This window comes from Rhopalosiphum padi, chromosome 2 (assembly GCF_020882245.1).
Source record: "Rhopalosiphum padi isolate XX-2018 chromosome 2, ASM2088224v1, whole genome shotgun sequence".
Classification (NCBI taxonomy): domain Eukaryota; kingdom Metazoa; phylum Arthropoda; class Insecta; order Hemiptera; family Aphididae; genus Rhopalosiphum; species Rhopalosiphum padi.
The window spans coordinates 21,545,998-21,568,642 of NC_083598.1; the positions used below are offsets into that span (position 1 = coordinate 21,545,998).

The 22,645-nt window shown below is 26.3% G+C and overlaps 2 protein-coding genes across 2 annotated transcripts; one reads left to right on the top strand and one right to left on the bottom strand.

The window, feature by feature from the left end:
• Positions 1-556: 556 nt before the first annotated feature.
• Positions 557-10,044, top strand: LOC132920735 (cullin-5). The gene is made up of 16 exons (XM_060983377.1): positions 557-945; positions 1,210-1,422; positions 1,653-1,835; positions 3,422-3,563; positions 3,650-3,870; positions 3,945-4,038; positions 4,100-4,230; positions 4,325-4,492; positions 5,637-5,771; positions 5,842-5,966; positions 6,037-6,167; positions 7,382-7,554; positions 7,643-7,804; positions 8,772-8,890; positions 9,404-9,527; positions 9,601-10,044. The coding sequence occupies exons 1-16, from the start codon at positions 931-933 to the stop codon at positions 9,793-9,795; spliced, it is 2,331 nt and encodes a 776-aa protein (XP_060839360.1). The 5' UTR covers positions 557-930; the 3' UTR covers positions 9,796-10,044.
• A 687-nt stretch (positions 10,045-10,731) lies between these two features.
• LOC132920736 (protein sarah) lies at positions 10,732-12,468 on the bottom strand. The gene is made up of 5 exons (XM_060983378.1): positions 12,076-12,468; positions 11,752-11,974; positions 11,512-11,685; positions 11,278-11,446; positions 10,732-10,984 (listed from the first exon to the last, which is right to left on the bottom strand). Exons 2-5 carry the CDS (start codon positions 11,962-11,964, stop codon positions 10,857-10,859), a joined length of 684 nt encoding a protein of 227 aa, XP_060839361.1. The 5' UTR covers positions 11,965-11,974; positions 12,076-12,468; the 3' UTR covers positions 10,732-10,856.
• Between the last annotated feature and the right edge of the window lie 10,177 nt (positions 12,469-22,645).

Genomic DNA, 22,645 nt, shown 5'->3' on the forward strand with positions numbered 1-22,645 from the left:
ATACACAATAAAATGTTAAAAAATTTAAAAATTATTTTATAATGGGTATATTCATCATTTACCACAGTATAGATTTAAATTTATTTAGTATTTACTGTTTATAATTGCGTATCAATAATAGTTGTTACCATTTTGATATATTAGACATTATTATAGCGGCAATCACGGTCTTAGAAGATTTGAAGCATGAACATTATTACACATAACATTTTTTCCTGACCGGTATATTTTGAGCATAGTGCATACGTGAATGACGACGAACGTGCCCAGTCCATATCTTCTTAGTTCATGATTAGAAGATATCTACCATGACAAATTAAAAAGTATAATTTGTCATGATATCTAGTATCTACCACGAATTAAAATATATATAGTATATTTTAATTCGTGATATCTACAACCCATAGAATTCTTCTATTATCTATGTCTACAACCGTGCATTAAAGACCGTGGTGGTGGTAGTTGTTAATTGATAACAATGATAAACATCATAATGACGTCATGAATAGTGATACATTTTTCCTGCTATTCGTTGATGTGTTTAGGAACTGAAGCGGCGAAGCGCTAGTGTAGGCAGTGTAGCCCGAAATCGTAATTTAGACTTTCTATATCTCGTGTACCTAATATAATAAATAATAATATATGCTATCGAAGAAGCGACCTAACGTCTCACTTGCAGACCCTTTACCCAGGTACATGCTGTATATTGTATAATTAAGTTTCGTTTGATAAAATTCAATGACCGAAATGGATTTACGCGGTCAACAACGATTCTTTTGAACTTATGAATCTGCTTTTTGATTTATAATTGTCATATAAACTAAAATTACTATTATTATTAAAACGGTAGATCGTCGTGTCTCGTGTATATTGTTTAAAATAGAAGCAAAATTAAATTAAGTGATTTCGGTTTATTTTTCTATCCAAAACATGTCTCAAATGAAGGTAAGCCATGATTTTATTTATTATTAATTTTTGATGTGCCATCATTGAAATGTGTTAATATATCCATTTATTTGATGATGAAAACTTACCTTATTTAGTTATATTGCAATTATATTTATCCGATTCAATATCTTATCTCAAATATACAAAATAAAAATCATTAATACTTTTCATACTTAGCTCCTAAAGTCTTGTATTATTTTGATATTATATTGAACTTAAGGAATTTTAATAATTTTAAAATAAAATTACCAATTATTTTAGAGTGATAAAACCATGATACGTTTTGAAGAAAAATGGCCAGAAATGAGACCCATTGTAATTCAACTTTTACAACAAGAACCAGTAACTCAAAATGAATGGCAAGATTTATTTTATGCAGTTCACCTTGTATGTCTATGGGATGAACAAGGACCAATAAAAATGAGACAATTTCTAAAAACTGATATAATGGAGTTCATAAAAAAAGCTCAACAAGTAAAATGTTTTTAAATTTTTTTGATAAATCATAATTTGTATTCCTTTTTTGTTTAATTTAATTTATTTAAGTTTATTGTATTCCTATTTTTTTTTTATTTGATAAAATATAAAATAATAACTTAAGGTATTATATTTAAAAAAATATAACTGCTCTTATTTCGGATATTTTAATTCTACATAATGGATGTTTTGTTATTAATTTTACTTTATATTTGTATATTAATTAGAGAGTGATGGCCCATCAAGAAGACCAAGCTCTACTTAAAGCTTATATTACTGAGTGGAGAAAGTTTTTCACTCAATGTAACTATCTTCCAACTCCTTTTAGACAATTGGAAAACTCTCTTGCTGGAAAGTCATCAATTGGTTTAAAAAAGTGCAATGCTGATAAAGATTCTGTTGTTCGAAAGGTAAAAATTAATACTTATTGCATATAGTATGATAAGAGTTATATATTACTTTAGATTTAACATGTTATATAACATGCGCCCAAAAAGGAGAATTTTAGGTGTTTCTCCCAAATTAAAGAAAAATGATGAAGAATTTATTTATTGAGTAAAATTGGTATTTGTCATTGAGAAAAACAAAAAACTTTACTTTTAACCTTATTCCTATGCATATCATTATAAAAATCATTATTGATATGTCTTATTGTTATGAATAAATTGAAAAAAATACATATAATTTTAATTGTAAAAAAGGAATAACTATAATGAAATTTTATAAATATTTTTTTTTTGATAACAAAAAATGAATGCTTTAAGGTTTTATTATGATGCCCTGGATAGTAGATTAACATCACACCTACTAATTTACCAGACAATACTACAAACATACTATTTTTTGCTATTATTGGATCATTTTATTGTTTAATTAGACAGAAGGTGTTTTGAATATAATTTTGTAATTACCACTTTAGAATTATTATAATTCCAAAGTAGATAACTCAAAATATTATAATATTTAAATTAATTAAAAGAATATGCACTGTTTTACAAATCTCTATTACCAAACTTTGATTTGTTTGTTACTAAGATCAAAATTTAGCAAAGACGGTGACAAAATGTATCTAATGATAATCGCCCAAAATGTTTATTAACTTCTTTAAGTCAAATTTCTTGCGATTTCTATCCAAATTTAAGTATAAAGCATATAAAGAACTTTTCAAAAATATTAATGATTTTGCTTATAACAACTGTTATTGTAGAGCAATAGTTTCCAATATTATGGAGACTAAAACTTATTTAAGTAAAAATAATAGATAAGACAGACTAACAGATATGATTTGCAACACTATTTTAAAAATTCGATTTTGTATTATAAAAATATATCTTTTTATATTTTCTAAAAATTAATAAGTTCTTAATGAGAAATAAATAATCCTTCAATTAAAATTATGTAAGCTTCCTGGTATATAAGTATGAAAATGTATAACTCGCATTTGTTGTTTCTGTGTTTCTAACGTACATCATACCAAATGTGTGTTCACCAGAACTCATTTTATGTTATTAGCTTTAATATTGAAAGCAATTTACCTATTATCAAACTTTAAAGTAAGAATGTTATTCAATATCCAGGACATGTCATATGCTTTTATTGATATCATAATTTTAAAGTTACCTATGTAAAATATTACACAACTTTTAAATGCTCATAACTCACTTTAAAATGATAATATCAATAAAAAACATATGACACGCTTAGTATTCTTACCTTTAAATTTGATAATAGGTAAATTGACTCCAATATTAAAACTATCAACATAAAATTTGATCTGCTGAAGGCAAATTTGTTAAGATATATGTTTGTCAAACAATAACAATACATCCGGCATATAACGTTATATTTTTCGTATTCAATCCTGTTATTCAATATTTCTCAACTTGTATGTGATGATGAATTGTTTTGAAAATGTAATATTTTAAATAATAAAATTATTAAAAAAAATATAAAAAATAATTATACTTTATCATATTTAATATTTGTTCTTATTTAGTTGATGTTAGACAGTTGGAATCAAAGTATTTTTAATGATATAAAACAGAGACTTCAAGATTCAGCTATGAAACTTGTTTACTTAGAACGAAATGGAGAAGCGTTTGACTCTCAGTTAGTTATAGGTGTGAGAGAATCATATGGTGGGTATGCTTATAATTTTGTTAAAATCTCTTGTACCATTTATTCTAAATAGCATAAATTTTTTTTTATAAAATTACTGTTTTAGTTAATCTATGCTCAAATTATGATGATAAACTTCAAATATATAGAGATTATTTTGAGCGAGCATATATTGAAACAACTGAAGCATTTTATAAAGCAAAAGCTCCTGAATATTTAGAGCTTCATGGCGTTCAAAATTATATGCGATATGCTGATTTGAAACTTCGGGAAGAAGAAGTTCGTGCTCAAAAATATTTAGAAACCAATAGTGGTTCTGTCCAAATGGTATTGTATAGTTTAATTAAATTTTAAATTAGTATTATAGATGTTTTATAATATAAGATAATATTTATTTTTAGTTGACAGATTGTTGTGTAATGGTGTTGGTTTCTAATTTTCGCCATACTATTTTAGCTGAATGTACAGATATGATTAAAAGCAACGATACTGAAAGTATACTATAAATAAATGATCAAATTGAATTTTATTTTATTTTATTTTATTATTTTTTTAGAATTAACACTTTTATTCAAGCTAATGGACCGAGTACCTGATGGAATTTTAAAAATGTTAAAAGATTTAGAAGATTATATTGTAAGCGCGGGTTTAGCAGACATGATGGCATCGGCAGACATTATAACTCAGGTAAAGTTTGTGTTTTCATTAAAATGTTGAATGGTTATAATCATAAATATTATTGTATACTATTTATTTTAATAAATGTATTCATTGGGTTTAGGATTCTGAAAAGTATGTGGAACAACTTCTTCTATTGTTTCATAAATTTAGTAATTTAGTACAAGAAGCATTTAATGACGACCCAAGATTTTTAACTGCAAGGGATAAAGCATACAAACAAGTAGTTAATGATACTACTGTATTTCGATTAGAACTACCTACTAAACAAGTTAGTATTTAATATTATACATTAATGGTTTTTAACTCAAGAGTTTAAACCATCTTGGAGGTTTGCCATTTTATAATTTTAGTTATGAATGTATACAAAAATAATAATTATTATTTATAATTGTCATTAAAAATTTAAAATCTTAGGAGGCTATTAACAATATCTAATAATATCAAAATAATAATAAAACTGGAAATAATAATATGACTTTAAAAAATATATCTAAGTATTAAATAAAGTCGCTTCCCGCTGTCTATCCCTATATGTATGCTTAGATAATAGATCTTTAAAACTATGCTTCATATTTTGATGTGGTTTTTTTTAATTGGTAGAGTGATTCAAGAGGAAGGTTTATATGTATATAACATACATAATATAGTATAGAAACACTGATAATTTTAATTTTTAAAAAAACGTGTAAATTGTACACCTTATACCTATATATATAATTGTGCGGTTCGCAAGTTTCCAGCTACCTGCAACCTGATTTTTTTGTCCGTCAATCAGCGTGTAGATATGATTTGTTCCGATAAGTTTATCGACAGATATACGATGGGTATGATTTTCTAGATGCATTCCGAAACTACTCAACCGATTTTGATGAAATTATGATCAATGTGTGTAATTTTGTCTTCGTCATAAGATATGATAGTTTTTATCCCGATTAATGACCTCAATATATTTCCTCTTTATTATATTTAGGGCTATGCGAATACTTATCGATTATTCGAATAACAGATTATTTTTAACAAATGATACATAATCGGTTAATCGGTTGAAAAAATGCAACACTGGGTGAGGCATTTATGTAAAGTTGACATGTCGGGATTATCATCCATACGCCAAATCAAAAAACAAAAAACAGATTTTATCTTGACACTAAATATTAGCATTACGTAATCAAACTTAACACGGATGCATTTTGTACGGGCAACAAAGTGTGCGGGTACAGCTAGTTATGAAATACTAAGTACAACATTGTAATACTATGTATGGTTTAGTTATCGACTTTGATTGAGAGTAAAGTTTTGATACAAAATTGTATGTTCAGTTATCTAATTTTTAATTATTAAATAATAATAGATTATTGTATAAGTAGATGTTAAATAAGTGGTTGTTTATTAATGCTTAACTAATTTTCTAGAATTCTGCTGTTAAATGTCAGCCTGAATCAAAATGTCCAGAATTACTAGCCAACTATTGTGATATGTTATTAAGAAAAACTCCTTTAAGTAAAAGATTAACTGCTGATGAGATTGAAAGTAAATTGAAAGATGTGGTATGTATGAAATATAAACTATTCTTGGTTTAATTCACTACTCACTAGTAATATTCTTAATTGGTTTTAGCTACTTGTGTTAAAATATGTTCAAAATAAAGATGTTTTTATGAGGTTTCACAAAGCACATTTAACTCGTAGATTAATATTAGATACTTCTGCTGATTCTGAAAAAGAAGAAAATATGGTCGAATGGTACAATTCATTAAATAATACTGTAGATATTTATATTTAAATTATATTTTATACTTGTATGTTTGTATAGGCTTAGGGAAGTTGGTATGCCCGCAGATTATGTAAATAAACTAGCAAGAATGTTCCAAGATATAAAAGTTAGCGAAGATTTAAATCAACAATTTAAAGAAACCTATAGAAATCTTAAAGGAAGTATTGCAGGTAATTAATTTGTATTGAATAAAAAATAATATTTTTAGAACAAACAAAATATAGCACAACATGTAATGTAAATATAAATTACTCATATCCCAACTCTCAAGCTTAAAGTAATAACATTATCCAGTTTACCACATAGTATGCAAAATACAGTTTATGTTTTAATTTATTCTTATGTACAGAGTACAGATACTATTACCTAATTAAAATATGATTCAATCCTTGCAATCTGATCCTTTAACCTTTTCCAGGAGTTAGAAAAAAGGTCGGTTTCGTTTTTTTTTTTTTTATGTAATTGAATAATAATAATTATAATAATGAAAGACAATTTGTAATGGCTAATATTAATTAAAAATTCTTCCACATATATATCGCCATTCTAGAACAGTGGTGGCCAAATTTTTTTTACCTCGGGCCATAAAAAAATAACTTTTTACCGCGGGCCTTTTTTTATACGTAAATTAAAATATTTTTTACGTAAATATAAAATATTATAGTTCTTTCGTGGGCCAGATATTAAATGATGGCAGGCCTTAGTTTGGCCACCACTGCTCTAGAACACAAGTTTTGTAAATATTTATTTGTGTTGTTAAATTTTCATATTTTTGGTACTGGATTCCCTTCACTTATAATTTTAGCAATGTTGGTTTATGGCTGCAAAGTTTAAGACAATTGTCCAGTCTTTAGATTGTTTTCCCGTGTTGATAATACATCCGTACATATTTAATGTCCTTAAAGTTGGCCTTTACATTTTATTGTAATTTGTAAGTTTGAACCCTTCAGAATGTATAGGTTAATCCTCATGAGAAATGTTGAAGTTTAGAAGACTTACTCCCCCCCAGCACAACTAAAACACCATGGAGGAGGTATGATCAACTTACAAAATTCCTGGATTATACATATTTACAATTATTACAATATTTGTTGGGTATAATTTTATCATAGTTTGGAGAGAGAGGATAACATCAAACATATGGTTATAATTATTTTTTTAAAGATGATAAAATTGTTAGCATTGATGTGTAAAGTCAATAGGACATAGTCGAGAGGCTAAGTGAAGTTGGCCATCCCAAAATGAAAATTGAGTTTTCTTGGAAATAGTTTAGTTACAAATTTGATTTGATTTGATTTTAATTAAAATTAATCACTAAAAGATAACCAAATTAGATTACTAAATTTTGGGTTTGTACTTGAGTTAATTGGACAATGTTTTGTAGATTCTATTAATATTAAAATATTGAATGCTGGAGCTTGGTCTCGAGGTAGTGAACGTGTTACAGTATCCTTACCTATGGAGTTAGAAGACTATATACCAGAAGTAGAAGACTTTTATCGAAAAAAACATAGTGGTCGAAAATTACAATGGTATCATCACATGTCTAATGGCACAGTAAGTACATTATGTATAAAATATAAATACAAAAAATTTACAAATTTACAAATTATTCACTTTCAAATGAAACTAATATTATGTACAGATAACATTTTTAAATGAAATTGGCCGATTTGACATTGATGTTACAACATTCCAAATGGCAGTATTATTTGCGTGGAATCAAAGACCAAAAGATAAAATATCTTATGAAAACCTTAGATTGGCTACAGAGTTGCCTGACCCTGAATTACGACGGACATTATGGGTTAGTATATAAATGCTTAAGTGAAAATTCTTGAACTTATAATTTAAGTTTAATATGAAACACTGATTAATTTTTTATTTGAACTGTTATTTTTTGTTTATTAAAAAAGTAAAAAATAACTAAATTGTGAATGATTTTTAAAAAAAGAATTTCTGATTTGTGTTTTGTAAATGGGTTTTTTAAATTATATTCTAGTTATTATACCAGTAATTGTATTGACAAATTTTACTTATCTTAGCCATTAGGAATTTGAATGTTTTTCAATAATAATTTTGACAAATTCTATTCCACAATAATAAATCTAAAGATTTTCAAGAAAGAAATTTTAGATTATCTATAATAATGTGTTTAAAATCAAACATTCAATAAGTTTTAAAGTTAAATGAATGTATAATATACCAGCAAGGTATTATAAGGTATATTGACCTGTATCGGACTTCAACTTCGATACAAGTCAGTATGTAACTTTTAAGTATTAATATGTACCAAATTTTTTAATATATCTTGGATATAAATTTGATATAATGAATGTAGAATAATTTCTTTTTAATGTGTGTTCAAGCAATTTGTCAGGACATAAATAAGAGTGTATTTTGTAGGTTTTATAAAATTAAGTCCTACAGTTCCTATTTATAAATTTAAATCAATTTTTGTAAAAAAATATACTTATTTTCCATAAAGAATTGTAAATGTGATAATTTATGTGTAAATATTGTTATAAATATTTATAATTATTGTACAGCCACACTCCAATGATTAATTTTAAAAACATTAACAATGGCTGTAAAATAATAATGTTTCAGTTATATAAAAAGGTTTTTAAAATTTTAGGTTTTAATCTAAGTATTGTGAAAATATTTTTAAGATTTTATTTTTGGTTACTGTTAATGTATTAGAAAATAAGAACAATATTTATAACTGGTTTCAATCACTGATATTAATATTATTCAATTATTGTTATTTTTAGTCTCTAGTTAATTTCCCAAAATTAAAAAAACAAGTAGTACTAGTTGTGCCTGAAGTACCATCTCCAAAAGAATTCAATGAGAACACATTATTTTGGATTAATGAACAATTCTCTATAGTGTAAGAATAACTTGATATAATATAATTTATTTGTTTATCTGATTAAGAGGCCGCTAACCAACATTTGTTTTCTTTGTCTATTTCCCACATAATATAGGAATAAAGATATTCTATATTTCCACGAATTGTGACTCTTTGGTTCAGTATAAGCAAAGGCACCTATTATGTGTTTTATAAAGAATATTTCCTGTGCATTGATGACTCGATAGATTTTTGAACATGTTATTAATGGTTAATAATAATCAAAATCATTTTAAATTAAAATGCAAATATTTTTATGAAAAATATATCTGGCCAATGCACAGGAAATATTCTTCTTTATAAAAATACATAATAGATGCCTTTGCCTTAAACTGAACTGACTAAACCAAAGAGTCGCAATTCGTAGAAATATGAAATATCTTTGTTCTTATATAATGTGAAAGATAGATAGATAAAAGAAAACAAATTTTGGTTTGGGAGTCTCATAAAGTCATAAACATTACAATTTAGTAATAAAAAAAACTATTTTAGTAAAAATGGTAAACTTCAAAAAAGAGGAAAAATAAATTTAATTGGTAGACTACAACTATCTACCGAACGCAGTAAAGAAGAAGATAATGAATGTATCGTTCAACTACGAATATTAAGAGTTCAAGTGAGTATTTATATTATAAAATCTAATTCTATTACATTGATTCTTATATAGAACAAGCTTTTATTTTTTTTAGGAAGCAATTATAAAAATATTAAAAATGCGAAAACAAATATCAAATTGGAATCTCCAAACAGAATTAGTTGATATATTAAAAAATATGTTTTTACCAAGTAAAAAAATGATCAAAGAACAAGTTGAATGGTTAATTGAACATAAATATATGAAACGAGATGAAGATGATATTAATATGTTTGTTTACATTGCATAATTGCCAACCTAATAGTACCACGATATCTGTGATACTACATTAAGCTTTTGTGTAACATTTACATACTAGTTAATGTTTGTTCTCATAGTTTATTTATTTATTTATTTTTCTTTTACCAAAGATGTTGGATGTAAATATTTATGTATAATTTTATGTACAAGATGTGTTAGATTATCATTTTGTGTAATGTAAATACTAAATAATTGATTCTAATATATTTAAAATGATCAAGTTATTTAATTATTATAATTAGTGTTTTGTATTTTTTTTTTTTTGTAATATTTTATTATTTTTATTTGGTTAGTATTAATATTTAAAAATAATTCATTTAAAATATTTTGAAAAAATATGGTGGTAATACTATATCAAGTTTAGATTCGTAACTAAAGTAAGGTGAGGCTATTGGCCTCGGGTGCAAAAAAATTAAATGATTAACAAATAATTTGACAATATAATATTTTTCCACAATCCATAGACGTAATTCTTGAGAATTATACACTTGTGAATCATCAAAAATGTATTTCTTATTTTGGTCAAAACATAATAACAAATTTTCAGATTTTTCTGACTCATATTAGAAAATATTAAAAACTGCAATTGTGTCAACCCCCCCACCCCCAAACCACAAAGAGGTTCAAGATAAAAAATGATTAAGTATGGCTCTGATCGAGTTAAATTTCCTATTAATAAATTAAAAATAATTATGATGAAAAATATTCTGATAAACAAGTAACACATACATTTTTACACATTTTTTTTATTCATATTTTACACACTATGAATGTATTAAAAACTTAAAATTTATGTTATAAGTAATTTTATTGACAGTCTTAAAGGAAATAAATCTAGAATGATTAAAATTTTGTCAAACATACAACCATTTTAAGAAAAATATGTTAAATAATGTGTCCTAATAAAACAATTACACTACAAAAATTAAAATTAACTTTTTTATATTAATTATAATGATAAGTATTTAAAATATCAAATAAAATACACAAAATATCATTAAACATACATAGATATCTAATAAGAAAATAACAGATTAAAAAAACACCATTTTATTTTTCTGGTAGCCTTGTATGAGGAATAGTAGAAACAGGTGTTTTAGTATTTTCATGTCCCTCTGCTACATGTAAAACAATGCCTGGTAAAGTATCGGTTGCAGCATGGATTTCATGGGGTTGACCTAAAACCAAACATTTATTAACATAATAATAATTATTAAAATTGTCTATACAATATAAATACAATCAAAATGTAATATAAATTTTTTAATAGATATTTCTAAAACAATTATTAATCATTATAATTGTATTCTTTGTAGTTTGTATTTAATGTAAATTATTTATAAAAAATATTGTTTCCCAATTTCAGAAATGTATGTTAAATAGGTAATTAATTGTTAAATATGAATTACGAAATTCTTTTAAATCATACAAGTAAAAATATGTATGAAGCAAAATAGTATTATTTAATTACCGGGTGTGAGGCTCGCTATAGCAGCTAGTAAATCATAATTTATAAGAGGCTCGCCTTCTGCTCTAGGTACCCAACCTTCTGGTGGTGATGCTGGAGGTGATATTAAGAACTGCTTTACTGGAGCTGGTAACTGTAAGTGTTGATCTGCCGCATCAATTGGTGTAACAGGCTTAAATAAATCACTATGTTATTTAAATGTTTTATTTAAAATATAATATTTTTAGTAAAATTTACCTGTGCAAAGTAACAGTTAATTATTGTGTCATAAAACCTTATTTGATGCATCTGAATTCTAGCATTGGCAGCAGATACTGAAGTGCCATAGTTAACCCTTAAACGCTTGAAGCTACGGAAATATTGAACTGAAATTATTTCTCCAAACCGGCTAAACAACATTTCCATTTCTTTCTGTAAAATTATTGTAATGATAGTATCAAAAAATGTATTACAGTTATCAAGACAATAAAATACAACCTTAAGATCATCATCCTTAAAAATAGCAGGATCGACATTAGTTACTATTAATGATGTGGGCAAATCTTCATCATTTAAATCATCTAAAGACGATTGCTCAGACGTCACAGCTTTGTATAAATCATTTTTGTCATCGAGTAAACTCGGCAATCCATCAACTTCGTTTACGATAATCTCTTGATCCTCGAGTTCTTTTTGTTCATCCACCATCATGATATGCGAACTATATGAATGATAGTTAAATACAATTAAAAATAAACACAACTACTGCAATTATAATTTATAATATACAGTAGATAGTATCAAATTTTAGGAGATACTCACAGTCAACTAGAAGTTATGGTTAAGTGTATGATTACTGTTTTTAAACATACGTCATAATTTTGATCTGAAAGTCAGTAATAATCTTTATTGTATGAGATACATTTCAATTTTCAACTACACCGTTCGCATACAATTTACAACAACACTGTTATTAATTATTATGTGAAATGTCATTTATCAGTGCCCTGTAACAGGACACTACTGTAATCCGAAACTTTCGTGGTCAGTAGTGATTAATGTTGGCCGATAGAACGTCTACCAGACACATCCAGCGTCCAGCAGAGGTTTAGACCAGATAAGTAATAAGAATATAAGTTAGTTATTGTTAAAGAAGACAACAAAAGTAGTTAAAGCTGAACTTTTTATGTATACCACAAATCACTTATAATCGAGACGGGACTTAACCGCAGTAGAGATTTAACTGATAACATTAAAGTCAGCTGATCTTGAGAAGCATAGAACAAGGTAGAAGTTTCGCGGGATATTTTATTTGGAACGTACCGATCATGGCACCATATGGTTACGTATCACCTAGATCCCGCGACAAGTAGATCCACGTACGTCAACTGGACATTTAGAACCTCAAAGAAAATTTAGATTCCATATTAACTATAATCTCCCACGTCATTCAGAAATCGACAGTAATTTAAAAAACTTGTCTAAAAAAAATACTTAAATAACAATTTAAATTTTAAAAATATTATGAAATAGTATGAAGTATAAGTAAGTTACATGGCGTTAGTAAAATCTCTAATTCCATTAATTATGATATTAGATTTGATGTTTTAAATAAGTAGTAACGTTTCATTATATTCTAATATACACGATATATAAATTATCGATTATGTTAATGTAGAACTTATATATAATTTTTAAAAGAACTTGCTCAAATACCTATTTATTATAGGTAATAGCCAATAGGTAAGTATATTAAAACCTAACCATTAACTTAACAGGGTGACTATACTTATTTACAAGCATTGTATGGCCACTTATTCTTTTAATGTTAAATTTATATTGGACTTATTTATAAGATTATAATATTTCTCATTTCTTGACATAAATAATTATTTAATTGGTATTTAATAAAAAAAAATGTATGCAAGGTAACTATAAGATAAGAATAACAGTGTTAGGTAATTTTCCACACCACCTTTATTATAAAACGACGTACAATAACATTGTCCGTATTGTTTAATAACTTTATGAGGTATTACACGAGGCGCGTTTTTTTATTGTGGTGTCCCCAGTAGGCCTAATCCACATCGTAAGCGAGAACGCATTATATGCAGGGGCGTATTTAGGTAGGGGCTTTGGGTCCAGTTATCCAGACCGGCAAATTTTTATTTTGTACTTTATGAGTACTGGCGCAGTGACGTCAATCATTAATAATTTTCACAACAAATGTGTGCCATAGAGGTATAAAATACTATAGTATTTATATAACATGGTATTCTATGGTATTAACAGTTTGACCACTATTACGCGGCGTAGAAGTTTTTTAATTTTTTTTTAATGGGGGGGAGGCGGCAAAATATGTGTTGCCCTTTTCCTAAAATTCCTAAATACGCCACTGATCATAAGAATGCATTCAAATAATAAAAAAAAAAATATACAATAATTTAAATTATGTGGATATTAATAATACTATATAATATAAAACGGGTAATGTGTATAATATATGTGTGTTGCCGGCCGGCGATAGTCAATGTGTTGGATGAGTGGATGAGAGATGAGCGCTAATGCGTAAAGGGGGGGACAACTAAATTAAGATGAGCTTCTTGTTGATGCTGCCAATCTTCCTCCGGGTTGAAACGAAGCCGAGTGCCGACACATTTCCCATCAGCTTTGTGACAAATTCTTCTTTACTAATAAATATTATATAATTATATATACTATACTGTACCTACTACGATTCTAAAAATTATAATATAATACAAACAAATCCTTAGGACAGTTGACATTAAGATGAGCTTCTTATTGATGCTGCCAATCTTCCTCCGGGTTGAAACGAAGCCGAGTGCTGACACATTTTCCATCAGCTTTGTGACAAATTCTTCTTCACTAATAAATATTATATAATTATTTATAGTATACTGTACCTACTACGATTCTAAAAATTATAATATAATACAAACCAATCCTTTGGACAGTTGACATTAAGATGAGCTTCTAATTGATGCTGCCAATCCTCCTCCAGGTTGAAACGAAGCCGAGTGCTGACACATTTTCCTTCAGCTCAATGACAAATTCTCCGTCGGTGGGTAGTCCATGATCCAGCCAAATGTTCGGTTCCTATAAAACTTCAACTAATGTGCTGATTAAATGCAATTTAAATTTATAGTAAAATTTTAATGTTTAAGAAATCTATGTTGGTATTCTTTTATTTTTGAATTTAAATTAATTTGAAATTTTATATTCATAATTTATCAGTTAAAAATGTAAACATGAACTAAAAAGATTATAGTATATTGCAGTTTAACTTTCTGTTCGGTGGCCACCTTTTAAATTCCTCACTCTCTTTTATAAGAAAGTTAAACAGCACAATAACTATAAAAAAATATAAATTTAAACATACACAAAGACGAAATAGCTTTGTGATAAGAAAAAAAAATTGAAAAAATTAGTAATTTATCGACGTATCATTAAAATAAAAAGAACACCTAAAACCGTAGTACAGTATATTATCTGAAAATAAACCATAAAAATTAAATATAATTTAAGTAAATATTCATAATATACTGTACTACTGTTTAAAAAATTATATTATTAAACAAACACAGCCTTGCGACACTTATTTGTGTTATTCAGATGAGCTTCTTAATGATACTGCCAATCGTCCTCCAGGTTGACATTATACAAGGATATAGCGTAATTATTTCAGTTTTTTTGTTTTTCCGATATTATGGCAAGATCTGAAATTTTTTGTTTTATTTTACTATTTACCACCCAAAATACCAAATATATCCATATTTGCTACAAGAATTCATGACAAACAAAAAATAAACTACATAATTGTAAGATCATTATACATTTTTCGCTACGTCCACGTCCAGGATCTAAGGTGTACTATTCAACTACTATTCTAATATAATATAATCGCGATTAATACAAATAATACATGGTTGTTATTTCTCACAATTTTTGTCTACTATAACTAATGAGTAAAATAAGTAGTAGATAGTAAAACTGTGTACTATCTTTTCATTGGACCCTGGAGAATAAAATATGCGTCTACATCAACTACATCGTCCGACTAGCACGGATTGTTCATATAAATTTATATATTTTATTTTAAGTTTAAAAAATAATTTTAATCCCAAAAAATAAAATAAAAAAAAACTTACTTAAGCGTCGACTGTTCCCGTGAAACCGAGTTGTGTCAATCTTCAGACTATACGTAGTTGTGCACCGCCGCCGAAGAAACTGCAAATTTTCTTCATATTGATCTTCAATCATGATTCTAAATGAGAACAAAAATTCATTTTTATGAAAATAAACAGCATGAAATAAAAATGAGAGTACTTTTCATGTACTTCAGTACTGTTCATTAAGACTATTATAGAATTGTTAATCGTCTTCGACGAATGTCATCGATTGTCGTATGCCACAGATGACGAATATTATAATATGATAAATCTATGGTTTTTTTTTATAGAACTCTTTGTGATATTATACGATCTATTTTTCTATTTTAGCTGTTTGACATATGAACGTAAAATTGAAACATTTAAACTATAGATCAAATCTTTATAGATATTGCAAAGTATTAATATTTTATTCTAATGAAAATGATTACAAATTATTTAATTTAATCTATAAAAATAGTGAACTAAACAAAAATAATTATATTATTAAATATATTAAAAAAAAAAGACTTATGATTTATGATTAATATCGTTATGTTTCTGAGTTATTATTTCTGCATACTTTTGGTTTTAATCACGCAGTGCTTTAACTTAATCTTACATATATGTATCTGAAGATACCTATCATAATAAAAACAAATTCATACATTTCCTTTATTATGGTTTCATGTAACAAATAATACCTAGTCAATGCTTTGAGGAATTCAATTTTCAGTACCATTTTACAAAATAAACAAAAATTACATTAAATTAAAGATAAAGAAGTAATTATTACAGTGTTGCTTTATACATTAGTGATTAAGTTTATTACTGTAATTAGTGTGTGAAATTTGAATTTGAAAGAGACAGTCAGTCAACCTTCATTTATAAGTATAATTTTGATGTATATTGCTAAGTATTTTATTTTTTTTTTTTGTGTAAAGTTTGACAAGCTACATTTTTTCTGAAAACATTGCATTTATCATAATTATTATTATAATATTGTATAAATAATAAATATAATTTATACCGTATTATATTCTTGTTATATACTTTTGAGTCAATACACAATAGGTACAACCCTTTCGTAAAATAATTTGAATAAATAATATCTTAAGATTAATCTACGTATGTCAAAAATGTGAAAAATGTCATTGTGTACGTATAGTATAACATGTACAAAAAACTTTTATGTCCCTACAAACAATGTTTTAAATAATAACAATATATCGTAAATATACATAATATCAAAATATTTTGAAAAAATACTATTTGTAAGAAATACTCTCATAAGAATTTAATTAAAGTTTTAAGTATCTAAGATTATTCGTTTTTGAACTATAACAAAATATAAAAATTATTTGAGAAAAAATATTTATTTTTAGGGTGGGTGTATAATAAACATTTAATAAGTTATAGGTATAATACTGAACTTCAAATAGTCATAAAAAATAATGTGACTTTCCAGTAAACCTTTTATATTTGTTATATTTAAAAAAAAACTAATGAGAATTAGTATATTAAATTTGTATATAAAAAGACAATATTATATAAATATCTGATGAAAAAATAATTTGAAAATTGTATAGATTTAGACAAAATTTTGATTTTAAACGTTTATAAAAATATAATATCGTGACTATACATTTTTTATTGCAGTAATTTAGTGACTGATGAGGAACATTGTATTAAATTTTAAATCATATTTGCTATCAATAATTTTTATCGGCTTAAAAAAAAAATTTAATTATTTAAAATTGTTAAAATGTTTTTATAGTTATACAATGTATAGGAAATCATAATGTAGACAGTTGGTAAAATTTTCAACATTCTATGATTAGCATTTTTTAATTAAAACTTAGTAAATTAATTAATTTTGTCGAAATTATACAAGTATATATAGCGTAATGATTCCAGTTTTTCCGATATTATGACAAGATCTGAACTTTTTTATTTTATTTTATTATTAACCACCGAAAGTACTAAATATATCATATTTGCTAAAGAATTCATAATAGATAGAAAAAAAAACTAAATAATTTTAAAATCAATATACATTCATTGTTACGTCCAGGGTCCAAGGTATAATTTGATGAATTTATTTTATTCTTGGCTATTTTTTAACTTTAACCTTTTAGAATTCTCATGCCATATTCACAAATTAAAAACAGTTTGCGGACCAGACAAAAATAAAAATTTTATATTCTTAAATTATTTACTATGAAAAAAAAAATTATCTAGAACTTTAAAATAATAAAATATTAAAAAAAAGATATCATCGTTTAAGAATTTAAAACGGGTCGTATACTATAACCCGCCGGTTGCCGGCTGTCGGAAATAAAATATAGGTCTAAGTAATCGAGGTGGCAGCTTGTACAAGTCAATAAATATTTCTTTAAAGTATAAAAACTAAATTTATTACTACCATAAAATTATAGGAAAATTAACCTACGTAAGTATCCTTCGACGCTTTTCGGTGAAATCAAGCTGTGCCATATTAAAGTTCAAACGTGCACATCAGGCACCGAAGAAACAGCTAGCTCTTATTTTTTCATTAGTCTTCTTTGCGCTTCAGAATTAAATTATTGAAATTTTTTATGAAAATGAAAGCACTTGTCATGTACTGAAGGCTGTTGTTTGACGACTGCTCAATAAAATATTAGAATGGTTAATCGTCTCCTACAAATGACGACGATTGATGTTTGCCATGGATGACAAATATTATAATAATATGATAGATCATATGTTTTTTTTTTATAGAACTCTCTGTGATATTATAGGATTCATTTTTATATTTCAGCTCTCTTGCATACGAAACTTTTGGTATCTAATTAATTTCATACGTAAAACCATAATAATTGTATATCCAGATTTTTTTTTTAAATTATAATTTTATTATTTCAATAGTTGTTTGGTAAAATTTCTCACCAACAAATAAGACCATCTTCGACCAGCATAATTTTACATTGTACACAATGTATTAATGCATTATACATTGAAAATTGAATTCAAATTGTACAAATTCGTTATAGTGACATACTTAACCTAGTCTACATGTAGTATTGTAGTCACCTACTATAGTAGCTATACAGGCATACAGCAGTTTACGGGTTGGCTGTACTAAATGATTAATAATTTTAAAAATATTTAAAAGTTGAATCATTCAATTAATATTACAATATTACATACTAAATAGTTAATAGATTATTATCTATGTGTAATAAAGAAGGACTTACAAAATCAATAAAATTAATTTCTAAATACAAGTAGTTATTCACATTCGACTCGTTATATACACATGTGACTATATCATTCCCGTTTCGGTACCGTCCTGTTTAGGAATAATACATACCTACTCATACTATTTATATAGGTTCTAATGTTAATATGTTCAGATAATTTGCGATATTAATATAAATATATAATAAATGCATCTATTTATGGTATTATGCTATTGTTATTTTATCCTATAAGTGTATAGTCAAAATATTTTGAAAATTATAATATGTATAAGAAATGCAAACATTAACATTTGGTGAAATTTTCAAATAACTATTGCAGTTATTCGTTTTTAAATTACTACAAAAAAACAAAAATCGGTTGAGCAGAAATAGTTATCATCACAGAAATATGAAATGAATATCTAATAATGTCATAAAAATTCAAAATTCAGACAATTATAAAAAAATATTAATGCGTCTTTTCGGAAAACTTTTTATTTTTGTTAGGGATAAAAAAAACTTATATTAGTCAGGTACTCGGCCAGTTGAAAATGAAAAATGCTATTTATACGTACAATTAATATAAATATAAATTATTATATAAAATGGGTCTGGTAATATATTATTATATTAATATGACGATTATGTATTTTTGGTCACACGTATTTTATGCATCGTGCGTTCGGGAATAAAATATGCATACGTATACGTCACCCGGCGTGTAGCAGATTGTCCGGTGCAATAAGTATGTATTTATTTTATGTCTAAAAAAGTAAATTAAAGCTCTAAAAGTATAGAAAATCAAACTCACGTAAACATCGATTTTTTTTGTGAAACTTAGTTGTGTCATATTTGATGTCCACACGTTCAGTAACCACATCGCCGACCCAGAACACCTTTCCTCGTCCGTCTTTACCACGTTTCGAATTGCAGATATTGAGATATTTCGTAAAAATAAGCTGAACAGAACGGCATATGCGTGTAAAATATTATATATATATTAAAGTACGTCTATTTTTTTCTCCGTTAAAATTATTATAACCGTCAATCGTCTCCGACGAATAGCGAAGATTCATGATTACCATAGATAATAGATTAATATGATAGATCCATATCCATAGATTATATACTGTATTATTATGTTGTAATATTATTATTAGCCAGACATTTAAATTTATTCGGGAGTCTGCCGTTTGAGAAACTCAATTGTGTACTTATACAAATTTTTTATGCAAGACAAGGCGGAAGGCGGGTTAGATTGTATAGATGTTGTTCAGGACATTGAGACTAGACTCATTCAAAGTTTCTGCCATTGGCATCGCATAAATTAGTAATTAGTTGTTGTTATCGATATTTTTCGCCCGTATTATTATTGAATGACACCCGTCTTCTCATTATTAATGTAAAAATATTATAATATTATCAATAATCAAAATTAATATCGAAAACCATCATAATTAATTTCCAAATAGACAAAAATATTAAATTATAGGTAGGTACTATAATTTTCTTCAAACTTTTTTATTGCTTTACTACCTTTTTTTATGGTGAGTCCGCCATCTCAAGACCCCTGGCGAGCCGCCACTGCAGGTGTTAATAAATTTATGGCATAAACAGCTTAAAACTAATCACATAATATTTTAAATACTTCTCTGTTAGTGTTAAATAATACACGAATTGCAGGTGTCTTTAAATAATATTTTTGTAATAACTTAAAACAAAATAGATAATTATACCTATATAATCGTTATTTTTCATTAAAATATACAGTTTTGTCAATATTCAAATTTGGTATATGTACTAACAGTAGCACCGAACACGGGTATGAACTGTGGAAAATTCCCCAGAATTATTTATGGGTGGGTGGGTGATAATCAAAAATAGTTTGTTATGCAGTACCTATCTTGTATGTATATAGTTAGAAATAATATAGTACCATTCGAACGTAACTAACTAAACATTTTTTTAGTAGGTGGGTCTAACACCAGCATTTTTTTCCCCTAACATGAAATATAGATCGGTGCCACTGGACTTACGACTATAACCTCTGAGACTGGGAGTGAGAATATGAATTAAGTTAAAACTTTTAAGCAATAACAATAATATAATAGTAGCTATAGTTATATATAGTTTTACTAAGTTATATAGGTATTATTCTGATTAATATAAAAAAAACATAAGATGGTGACCAGACATGAGTTATGGCTATTTTAACTGAGAAGTGAAATGTTCAGTAACTTCAGTTACTACATTTTAATTTTTTATTAGATGTATAAACAAAACCTAACATTATGAAAGCTTTATTTATGAAATAATTTATGCGTGTATTATTAAAACATTAGGTTATAATAGAAAATATTTTTAATTGTCTATTAAACAAAAATTATATGGTTTATGCTAGATAACAACTGTTATACTAGTGTTACTACGATGTTATAACGTAAAAGAATTTAAATACATTGATAATTAAAATATAATAATACTAATTACAATATTAATTAATTTGTAAAATCCTTATGATTATTTTTATCCCCCGTCAATTAGATCCTCATGCGTCATTTTAATCTCGCGTCAATTGGATCCTCTTGCGTCAATTAGTCATTGGGATCTAGCTGTCGAGGGATCTATGTGACCGTTCACCGCACCATATTATGGGTAAGATGATGATAGGACAAATGATAGGACATACATTTTTGTGATTAATAGTTTATACCTAAGGTTAAAACCTAATACAATGGTCTCCATACGTTTTTCTTCAAATAAGAATAATTGTAAAAAAAAGAAATTAGGTCACTATAACGGATGTGTTAAATATGAATGCAATAACCCTAATAACAGGTATCATTGTATACGAAAAACGATTCTGAACGGAGTTGATTTGTCAATCTAGGATCATTAGTACTTAGTAGGATATATCATATATTATATTATTACCTATATTTAAATTGTAATATATCGTTATTTTACTCGATTTCGTAAAAAAATTAATTTCATATGCTCATGAAATTTTTGCTATATGACACTGGAGTATTTTTTACAGTTATTTGAAGAAAAAGTTATGGAGAACCTTGTGTTGGGTTTTTTAACCTTAGATATATAAATTAAAATTTTTTTATGAATTTTCAACTTCAAAATTTCTTGCAAATTTTCGCGATTTTAATATATTCTGTAAACATTTGAACTTTTAAATCTTTTAATGCTTATAAACAAAAATTGTAAATAAAGATTTTTTATTTTTTTTTACTACAATTAAGAACAACTTATAAGTTATAATAAATCTTATATTTAATTTTAAAGATTTTTCGGAAAGGCAAATTTTGTTTATTGGAATTTCAAGAAAAAAAATCTAGAAAAATCGAAAATGTCAATAGTCTATAAATAGTTTAAATAAAATCAAAATATTTTAAAAATTTAATCGTTCTAATTATTCGTTATTTGTCCGAGTGGTGAGTACGAATCGAATGATTGACAATGCGCATGTAAAACCCCGATAAACCTATTAAACGAAAATAATTTAAACAAGTATTAAGGAAACAATTTATTTTTAGATAATATTTTGAATGGGACGAAATGTTAAATTTATATAGTATATTTAAAAATTATGTATTAAAATTTAAAATCAACAACATATATATTTTATAATCATTTTATAATCCAATAATGCTAAAAAATGCAAAATAAAAGTTTCAGCTTTGAAGCACCCTTTACATGAAACGAATTATATTACCTATATACGATTTAATATATCCTTATCCTGGTTATATATATATAAAAGAAAAGGCCTTTATTGTTTTTTTGTGACAACGTTTTTTAACTTTTTTTCTAATGTTTTTTTTTACAGAGTTGTTCCAAATACTTTTCTGAGCGTCACCAAGACATCCAATATTTTTTGCCTGAGGGCGGAGATTGTATTTAAAGAACGGTGTTTTTAGCGTGTCATTTAAATAATAATTTAACGATTTTTTTTTTCATAGTTATTCTAAATACTACGAGTGATCTATT

What these genes read in the sequence shown, in the direction of transcription:
- LOC132920735 (XM_060983377.1), top strand. An exon ending in TAAAAGCAACGATACTGAAA is followed by an intron (nt 4,039 to 4,099) that starts GTATACTATAAA and finishes TTATTTTTTTAG; the next exon opens with AATTAACACTTTTATTCAAG. An exon ending in GAAGAAAATATGGTCGAATG is followed by an intron (nt 5,967 to 6,036) that starts GTACAATTCATT and finishes ATGTTTGTATAG; the next exon opens with GCTTAGGGAAGTTGGTATGC.
- LOC132920736 (XM_060983378.1), bottom strand. Translation starts at nt 11,964, where the DNA reads ATGATGGTGGATGAACAAAAAGAACTCGAGGATCAAGAGATTATCGTA. An exon ending in TTAAGGATGATGATCTTAAG is followed by an intron (nt 11,686 to 11,751) that starts GTTGTATTTTAT and finishes ATAATTTTACAG; the next exon opens with AAAGAAATGGAAATGTTGTT. An exon ending in TTAACTGTTACTTTGCACAG is followed by an intron (nt 11,447 to 11,511) that starts GTAAATTTTACT and finishes GATTTATTTAAG; the next exon opens with CCTGTTACACCAATTGATGC.